The 9,687-nt window shown below is 40.4% G+C and overlaps 1 protein-coding gene across 3 annotated transcripts; it reads left to right on the top strand.

The window, feature by feature from the left end:
- Window positions 1-223: 223 nt before the first annotated feature.
- H3-3A (H3.3 histone A) lies at window positions 224-8,403 on the top strand. 3 transcript variants are annotated; one of them, XM_086345098.1, is made up of 4 exons: window positions 224-310; window positions 1,845-1,995; window positions 3,151-3,304; window positions 7,754-8,403. In XM_086345098.1, exons 2-4 carry the CDS (start codon window positions 1,868-1,870, stop codon window positions 7,880-7,882), a joined length of 411 nt encoding a protein of 136 aa, XP_086201224.1. In that variant the 5' UTR covers window positions 224-310; window positions 1,845-1,867; the 3' UTR covers window positions 7,883-8,403. The 3 variants fall into 3 exon arrangements, with proteins under 3 accessions (XP_086201224.1, XP_086201226.1, XP_086201225.1); XM_086345100.1 differs by having other exon boundaries at window positions 224-447; XM_086345099.1 differs by having other exon boundaries at window positions 224-732.
- The last annotated feature ends 1,284 nt before the right edge of the window (window positions 8,404-9,687 follow it).

The raw sequence follows: 9,687 nt of genomic DNA, 5'->3' as shown, positions 1-9,687 counted from the left end.
CACTGCGCGAGGCAGCCGGGAGGAGGGAGCGGGCGGCGCGCGGGGGAGGGGCGAGCGCGCGCCAGCGAACGGGCGCGCGGGGGGAGGGGGGAGGCGGGGCGCGAGCGAGGGGGCGGGGGCGGGGCCGAGCCTTCCCTCCATTGTGTGTGATTGGTTGGCGCGCGGCGCGGGGGCGGGGCGGCTTGTGTTGGGGGATAGCCTCGGTGTCAGCCATCTTTCAATTGTGTTCGCAGCCGCCGCCGCGCCGCCGTCGCTCTCCAACGCCAGCGCCGCCTCTAGCTCGCCGAGCTCCAGCCGAAGGAGAAGGGGGGTAAGTTTCCCCGTCTGCCCGCTTCCCCGGAACCGAGCCCCGCTTGCCGTCAGCCCCGGGCCGGGCCCCGGCGGTGCCGGGAGGGGACCCAGGGTCCCTCCGGCTTGGCCCCAAAACTTTTTGGCCCAGAAATGGAGGTGAGGAGCGAGTTTTCCTCTCCCCTCAGGCAGCGGCGGCTCCGGCGGCTCCCCAGTCTCTCGTCGCCTCAGCCCAACAGCAGCAACCGCCGCGTCGCCGAGCCTGCTCTCCCTCCCCGCGCCCCTAGCTCCTTTTTCTTCGGTGAAATCCCGCCCGCCGCCCCTTCCCGGGACCCCAGACCTTCACCACGACCCGCGCGGGCCTCTTAACTACCGACCCCGGACCCCGGACCCCAGTTTTCGGGCGGGAAAAGGGTGGAAATCGCCGCTGCTTCCCACCCTGGGGTAACTCGCTTTTTGCTGCCTCCCCACAGTTGTTGCAAAGCTTCACCATCTTGTCTCTCTTCTCTGGTCACCGACCATATTTTTTCCCCCGTTTCTCTCTTCCCCATTTCAAAAAAGGAGGAAAAAATTTTAAAGAGAAACATTTTTTTCTCCTTTTTAGAGAAGCGGAAACTTGATGCATTTGAAATGCAAAAAAAACTTTTGCATTTTGGAGGGCGGCACGTGGCAGGGGATGGAGTATTTTCGAGCGATTTGGTGTTTTGTCTCTTTGGAAAGGAATCGGATACGTTTTGCGATTGTTTCCATTTTGTTCTGGTCTGGGAGCCGAGTTTGTGCCTGCGCGAGACGCTAGGAGCGAGGCGGGCAGGCTGGGGGACCCTGTGTTGAGGGGCCGGAGGAGGCGAAACCAAAAGTTTATGCGGTGCTTGAGGTGGACCAGTCGGCCAGTCTAGTGCGTTAATTAAAGCCTGGGTGCGGGGCAATTTTTTTTTTTATTATTTCATTGCGAATCCTCTGAGGACTGGACTCGAGGGCGGTGCTTTGTAGAATGCTCGCTGTTGGTAGCTGTTGTTCCCCTTGTTTTTTGAGACGCCTTTTTGTCAACAGAACTGTAGAGATGCAAAACCAGGAATGTTTTCAGATATTTACAGCAATCTATCAACTGCCAGACGTAAAGGGGGGGCGGCGGGGGGGGGTGACTAAAACCTTTTTTGCTGTAATTTGACTCGACCTTTCTGTGGTGTGTGGCTTAGTTCTTTTGACTTGTTCGTGGATGGAATGTTTACAGACATTTCTAATTTCCAGTTTATTTAAAGAAATTGAAGCGAAGGCTGTTGGGGGGTCTTTTTGATTTGCCGTTTATCGCTCAGATTGGGCATTTTGAGAGATGACTGGTGTTAAGGCTAACAATTTTCTAGTACTACAGTTTGTTTCAAAAAGTCATATTTGGGTGGTAGATGTAATCTGCACCCTTTCAAATTACATAACATTATGGACTTTTTTTTTTTTTTTAAATACTAATCATAATTTCCAGATTGGGGGGGTAGTGGCAGGAAAACTTGTGTGTGTGGTAGTTGCATATGGTGATTTTTGGTTTTTTCCGATGCTGGTAGGTAAGTAAGGAAGTCTCTATACCATGGCTCGTACAAAGCAGACTGCCCGCAAATCGACCGGTGGTAAAGCACCGAGGAAGCAACTCGCTACAAAAGCCGCTCGCAAGAGTGCGCCCTCTACTGGAGGGGTGAAGAAACCTCATCGTTACAGGTATTTTAAAAGAGGAAAAATGAAAGAAAGTCTTCTCTCTCGAAGTATTTATATAATCTAATAAAAAGATGTATAAGCATACTTTCTCCTTTAGAGAATCTGTTTTTCCCTTTGTTAAATATTTACTACTTTAAAATGTGTATATAATTTATAGTGTTAGGTTTTATTGGGAATATGTTTAATTTTGAATCTAATCGTGCCCATAGCCCAAAGAAGACGTTGTATCTCTAATAACGTTAATAGGATAGACTAACATTTTTACTTAGCTGTTAGGTGTAATACATATGTTTTAAATAGAAAAGTGTTGTTTTTTAAATACATTTTTGAGGCTACTCTGGCATCTGGTAAAATAATTTAATCAAGATGGGGACATTGTGTTATACATAAGTTCTTCGTTTACTTGGATTGGTTTTTCCTTCTATTGGCATATTTAGTTTTGAACTACCCTGAGCAGTGTTATTGAGTGCATCTGCCATTAGAGGGCAGAAGTTGTCTGTATTTACCCTCTGCAAATGATTAGCCTAAAGTAAAAGTGTAAGAAATTAAGTCAGGATTGAGGTAAATTTCTTGCTTAAAATTACTTAAAGGAAAAAATTTCCATATGGAAAATACAACACAAAAGAGTGTTCATCAGTTTAGTCATTCATGAGGGATATGCAGTGTCAAAGGTATTCTAGGAAATTGAACTTAAATACTGTAAGTGTGTTTTTTTAAGTGAAGCTCATTGGGTTGTGCTGGTAGATCTTTCAGAAGAATGGGGGGTGCCAGTGGGAAGAATGAGAGTGGTGTCAAATTAAAAGTCTGAAAAACTTTGACTTCTTTTTTAGTGTCCTAGTACCTTCCCAAGTTGTAATTATAACAGAAGTTGGTGATGTTTATGTTAAAGATGAAGAAAATTAAGGGGACTGTGATTATTAAACTCCCTGCCGGGAATCTGCTTTAATATCATGTTTTTTTGTCTTAAAAGTACTGTGTTACTTCTAACAGATTTGAATATTTAGGTCATAAATTAATAAGTGAAATTTGATACAAACGCTGAAGAAAGTTAGGTGATTTATTTTTTGAAAAGTGACTCCATCTCTTTGAAGCTGATGACCACTCTTCTAAGTTCTCTTATGTATTTGGTAACCATTTCTTTAATGTTTTGTTTTAAAGGCCTGGTACTGTGGCACTCCGTGAAATTAGACGTTATCAGAAGTCCACTGAACTTCTGATTCGCAAACTTCCCTTCCAGCGTCTGGTGCGGGAAATTGCTCAGGACTTCAAAACAGATCTGCGCTTCCAGAGTGCAGCTATTGGTGCTTTGCAGGTAAAATGGTGGGTGGGAAAGGCTCTGAGAGTTGGCTGGTTCTGCTTTGTACCAAGAACATCTCTAAATTTGTATATATACAAGCATATACAAATGCTTGTATATCACCAGCCAGTGAGATAGGTCTTAATGTTTCACTGTTGAGATATCAGAAAGGTTAAGTTGCTTGAGGTTATACAAACAGATATGATTTAAAATTTTTAAACACTGCAGTGTTTAAAGGAAAAAAAAATCCTCTGGTTTGACTTACAGTTGCTGCTGGATATTAGGAAGTCATGGGGCCAAAGGTCTGTATTGGTAATTAGTTTCAAACAGGGAATGATATAAAAGGAAAATTAGAGTAAATGGCTTCTTGGACCTGAAGAGGCAGTTGCAAGTGGAGAAAACATAATATCTGGGATAGAACTAGGTAACATTAAAGAATTATGCATTGAAGTTAAAAGAAACTTGAGTGGTAGTTAGGATTGGATTGACAGCAGGGAGAAAAAGATGTTACTGGGCTTGTAAAGAGAGAAGTTTGAAGACATGTAGTTTGTTTAAGGGGATTATATATGGATTTCCACTTAAATGGGAAACAGTGAGTTTAATCTTAGCGCCAGTGTGTCAGAACTTTGAGAAATACAGTTTTAGCCGTGGTTAGGTATTTGAAATGGAATTCCCCAGTGGCTCAGAGGTAAAGAATACGCCTGCAATGCAGGAGACTCTGGTTTGATACCTGGGTTGGGAAGATCTCCTGGAAGAGGAAATGGCAACCCACTCCAGTATTTTTGCCTGAAAAATCCCATGGACTGAGGAGCCTGGCAGGCTATAGTACCAAGGGTCACAGAGTCACACCTGACTGAGCACACACATGTATTTGAAATACTGGTGGTTTGTGCCAGATTAAACAACTTGAGATGCCCACACCTAAGATACTTGATTAGGTATGTGGGTACAGTTAACATCAGTCACTTAAGTAACCTATAATGTTAAGTGTGTTTGGCATTCATCAGATCATTGTAACTCAGAGTATGGCAAGACTGCCACCTCTGTCAGCATGGTGTTAGAGGTGATTTAAAATGCAGATTACTAGGCACCTCCACAGACCTGCATCAGAATCTCTTTTAGGGGAGGGTCCAGAATCGACATACATTCCATTGGAGGATTTTTCAAGGCTGCTGTTGCCAAGCTTTTCCTTTATGTGTGAGGAAGATTTGATAGGTGGATTCTATCCTGAAGTGTAATTGGTTGAGCTGTTTCTATGGTTAGTCTGAACTTCATTTGATTGGTGAATTCCAGGAGTAGGCATCCATTAAATTCTCAGTGAATTGAAATTGCTAAAATTTCAAACTACTAAAATCTTCCAGTGCTGTTATTTAAGACCTTTATTTTCTGATTTAATCTTTGACTATTTCTAGATCCCATTTCATTTATTACAAATGCTAGTCATATTTTCTGCACTAATTTTAAATACAGAAATATTCTCAAGTGTTGACCTAAAGATGCTAATTTTGTTCTGTAGTTACAGTTACACACATTATACTTGAAAGTCCAACATTGTCAAGCCTAAGTGTCAGTGTTAGAGCTTTGTAAATTGATTACTTAACAGTCTGGCTAAAAGACTTGTCTTTTTAAAAGTCAGTGCTGTTATTAAGGTTTGTGTTTTATACTTGTCAGTAAGTGATTGCATTGGTTTTGAGCAAAATGTTCAACTCTGCTGCCTGTAGTACTCTGGCATTGGTAGCTCTTTATTGGAAAATATTTCATTTCTCTTAAGGATATAGAGATGGAGAATTTGCTTATGTGAATAGGGTAGAAGAAAGCCATTTTTGACTTTAGAGTTACATAGTTCACAACTTCTCTAACACAACTAAAAGAGATGGGGGGCAGTAAGTCTAGGGAGGATGGTGGAGGAATCAGACTTGGTTTCCCGTAGATTATCAAGACTTAACTAACTTAAAATTTAGCTTTTGCCCCGAACGACTGAGAGTTTGAATTAAGGTCACCTTATGTTAAAAGTTGACTTTGGTGGTTTGAAATGGTGGAACAGTCAGATATTGAATATACTCAAATGTTGTGAATTAACATTTCCTTCCATTTACAAGATATTTTTTTGCTGTTACCTCAAAATTTTGTTCATTGGGCTATAAATTAATGTGTCCCTCTTTAAATCCCATCATAGCCTTAATGTTTAGGAAACTTTGGACATTGGTAATAGAATTAGAAATACATGGGTCATGGTCAAATTCCCTGTATTGACTCTTCTCCCAGAGCTGACAGACACAACCCCATATCATCTAGAGCAGGTTCTAAGATAGCAGTGAGAGCCCCAGCTGCCACATATCATATTTGAATAGTACTAGGGGAGCCAAAACCTTTCCACTCTTAAATGGGTGTTTGAATTTCAGGACTTGTTGGCTTGTCCATATAGCAGTTCATACTGCTGTATTTTGCAGAAGCCTTCTAGATTTGCATAATCCTGAGACATGCTGGGTGAAACCAAAAAAAGAAACAACTGTTTTCTTTCTTGAGGAATTTGAGTTCTGGTATCTAATGTGCACTGTGAAACTCATAAGAGTAGGGTCTACAGTATGCTATGTTTTCTAAACTTTTTACCATTTCTAGAATATCCCAAGGATGAATCCGTGAATATTAAGGACTTTTGCTTTTAATATGGAATAGGTAAGATACAGGGAACTACTGGTGTAGAAAAGGTGCAAATTTCGGGCATTCCCTGGCAGTCCAGTAGTCAGGACCCTGCACTTTCATGGCTAAGGACCCAAGTACAGTTCCTAGTTGGAGAACAGTCCCCCAAGCCACAGGGCACATCCAAGGGAAAAAAAAAAAAGAAAAGATGCAAGTTTCAAGTTAAGGTTAGATATAAAAAACCAAGCCAGCAAATACTTCTTGAACTTCTATTCCTTCAAGGGCTAGGCGTTGTGAGCATAAAATAAGTATTTTATTAAGTAAGTACCCATCTTTTAAGGGTATTAAAAGATGGCTAGTGTACAAGGCCCGTGTGAGTGCCAAGGAAATTGAGTTCAAAATTACCTGCACCTGGGAAGCAGGGGCGAGAGGAATGTTTGCTTTCTCCTTCATGGAATAATCTTGAGGAAGGCCATAAAGGATAAGCAAATAAGACTTATCTGTTGATAACATACTGCAGAAAGATGTAAGGACAGTAAAATTTGAATGAAACATTTTTATAGAAGAGGCTAAAAAGAATGAAGGTAAACTATTTTCATAAGACAGAATAGTACAAACCATTTGAGGAGTTGTTAGCACTTTTAAAAGTAGAATCTCAAGTGTTATTAGCAAAGTCAGTGTTTATAAAGCAAATCTGGTCCCTCCCATCTATATCTTGTGTGTTACGAAGTATTGTGGGGCTTGAATTGCTCAAGTATTTTGTGTATTTCTCTTTTAGTCTTATTACCTAAAGAGTTCCAAAATGGAAATAATTTTTTAATTAAGACAAAAATAGCAACTCTAAAAATGTGTGTTTTTTTTTCCTAAATATATCTTAAACAGAGAAATAACTTGCCTATAGAGAAGCCAAATAATGTCTTTCATTTAGTGTTCCTAATCCACTAGAACAGTTGGACTGATGACTGGTTCATTTCAAAATGCGTAAGCAGTTGTTTTAACCTAGACCAAGGAATCCTTCAACTTTTCAGACAACTGTAAGATAACTAACAATTTTAAGAGTTAATTATAAGTAGGAGCTCTCCTTTTTTCTTCCTTCTCTGCAAGTATTGAATGATTCATGTAGCTAGCAGTTTAGAGTGAAAGTAGGAATAAGAGGATACCTTCAAAAGCTTTATGATGTAATGGGAAAAAACAGAGGGGTCAGTGTTAATGCTGAGGGGATAACATGCCATTACAGATAGGGGTGCATAGAGGAAAGTACAGTTAGTAGGGGTGCATATGTTGGCAAAATAGATCATTGTATATAAGTAGGACACTGACCTGGTAGTCAAACTCTGAGGTGTTTAAAGGAAAGGTAGATGAGGCCCATATGATGGAAACCAGTAGTCAAACGGATATAATGAATTGGGAGTAAGATTCAGAAAAAGGAGGACATCCCGAGGTGGGAGAGTGTTACTTGGAATAGATATACATAATTCCATTTATCTTTGTGAGGATAAGAATAAATGTTAGAGTTGAAGTTTGATTTTTGCTTTACTCAAGACACATTTCAGTTTGTTTAAAAATCACATATAACAGAAAAGGTAAAGTATTTGGTAGTGAAATTATTTGACTTTCGTATTTTATGAAGATTTACAGTCTTGAGTTTTTCACTTTAATAAGCTGCCTTTCAGCCTCATCCCAGATTTTAAATTAAGCATTTGGTAAGTGGTCAACATCTTCTGAAGTAGGTTTTTAAAGGGCTCAAAAACATCTTTTTAACTAATATAGATGTATCTTTAACTGTTGATAATAACGTTTTTTTTTTCTCTGTTCCTTTTGTAGGAGGCAAGTGAGGCCTATCTGGTTGGCCTTTTTGAAGACACCAACCTGTGTGCTATCCATGCCAAACGTGTAACAATTATGCCAAAAGACATCCAGCTAGCACGCCGCATACGTGGAGAACGTGCTTAAGAATCCACTATGATGGGAAACATTTCATTCTTTAAAAAAAAAAAAAAAATTCTCTTCTTCCTGTTATTGGTAGTTCTGAACGTTAGATATTTTTTTTCCATGGGGTCAAAAGGTACCTAAGTATATGATTGCAAGTGGAAAATAGGGGACAGAAATCAGGTATTGGCAGTTTTTCCATTTTCATTTGTGTGTGAATTTTTAATATAAATGCGGGGACATGAAGCATTAATGAAAGTCAAAATGTTTCAGTGAACAAGTTTCAGCAGTTCAACTTTATAACAATTATAAATAAACCTGTTAAATTTTTCTGGACAATGCCAGCATTTGGATTTTTTTAAAACAAGTAAATTTCTTATTGACTGCAACTAAGTGGTGTTTGTAGCATTTTTATCATACAGTAGATTCCACCCACTCACTATACTTTTCTAACTGAGTTGCCCTACGTGCAAGTACATGTTTTTCATGTTGTCTGTCTTCTGTGCTGTTCCTGTAAGTTTGCTATTAAAATACATTAAACTATACCTGCTTTGGGTCTTTACTATCAGCGTTAACCGTGCAGTTAATTCCTTGAAAGTTCCATATTCAGAATAATTTTAGTATGAAGTATTGTTACATTTTATCAGAAACTATTCAGTTCAGTTCAGTCACTCAGTCGTGTCCGACTTTTTGCGACCCCACGAATCATAGCACGCCAGGCCTCCCTGTCCATTACCAACCCCTGGAGTTCACTCAGACTCCCGTCCATTGAGTCAGTGATGCCATCCAGCCATCTCATCCTCTGTCATCCCCTTCTCCTCCTGCCCCCAATCCCTCCCAGCATCAGTGTTTTCCAATGAGTCAACTCTTCGCATGAGGTTGCCAAAGTACTGGAGTTTCAGCTTTAGCATCATTCCTTCCAAAGAAATCCCAGGGCTGATCTTCAGAATGGACTGGTTGGATCTCCTTGCAGTCCAAGGGACTCTCAAGAGTCTTCTCCAACACCACAGTTCAAAAGCATCCTTTGGCACTCAGCCTTCTTCACAGTCCAACTCTCACATCCATACATGACCACCGGAAAAACCATAGCCTTGACTAGACGGACCTTTGTTGGCAAAGTAATGTCTCAGCATCCTTTGGCACTCAGCCTTCTTCACAGTCCAACTCTCACATCCATACATGACCACCGGAAAAACCATAGCCTTGACTAGACGGACCTTTGTTGGCAAAGTAATGTCTCTGCTTTTGAATATGCCCTCTAGGTTGGTCATAACTTTGCTTCCAAGGAGTAAGCGTCTTTTAGTTTCATGGCTGCAGTCACCACCTGCAGTGATTTTGAGGTAAATGCAAGCTTTATATGGGAAGAAGAATAGAGCTACTGGCTTTCCTCCTAATTTTAACTCTATGGATATGGGTATTAACAATTCCCAAACCTAACTGGCCAGCAGGATCCCATGAAAATAGTTAAATCTGTATAAGTAGTGAAAGTACATTTATAAATAATTGTACTATTAAACAATATTTAGTGGTAATTTAACTGCAAGTAGAACAGTCTTCAGCTCAAAAACTTGGTGCATTGAAGAGCTGGCTATTTTAAGATACTGTATATTAACCCTGTATTAATCAGCTATAGTTCATTCTTAAAACTGCATTTTATTTAGCATTGGGAATGTGAAATGAGGATGGACTTAACATCCCTAGTGTACTGACACTAGTTTTAACATGAACGAAGGTGCTCTGAAACTGAAGTGAGATGAACTAAAATTCACATCAATAAGGTATAAATAACACTGGGCTTATGAATACATTATTCTTAAGCTCCTTTTTAG

The sequence above is a fragment of the Bos grunniens genome, chromosome 16 (genome assembly GCF_055505025.1).
Source record: "Bos grunniens cultivar Pamir isolate PY7600 chromosome 16, Bosgru_T2T1.0, whole genome shotgun sequence".
NCBI classification, from domain to species: Eukaryota; Metazoa; Chordata; class Mammalia; order Artiodactyla; family Bovidae; genus Bos; species Bos grunniens.
The sequence above is the reverse complement of the archived record's forward strand: the minus strand, read 5'-3'. Positions and strand labels throughout refer to the sequence as shown.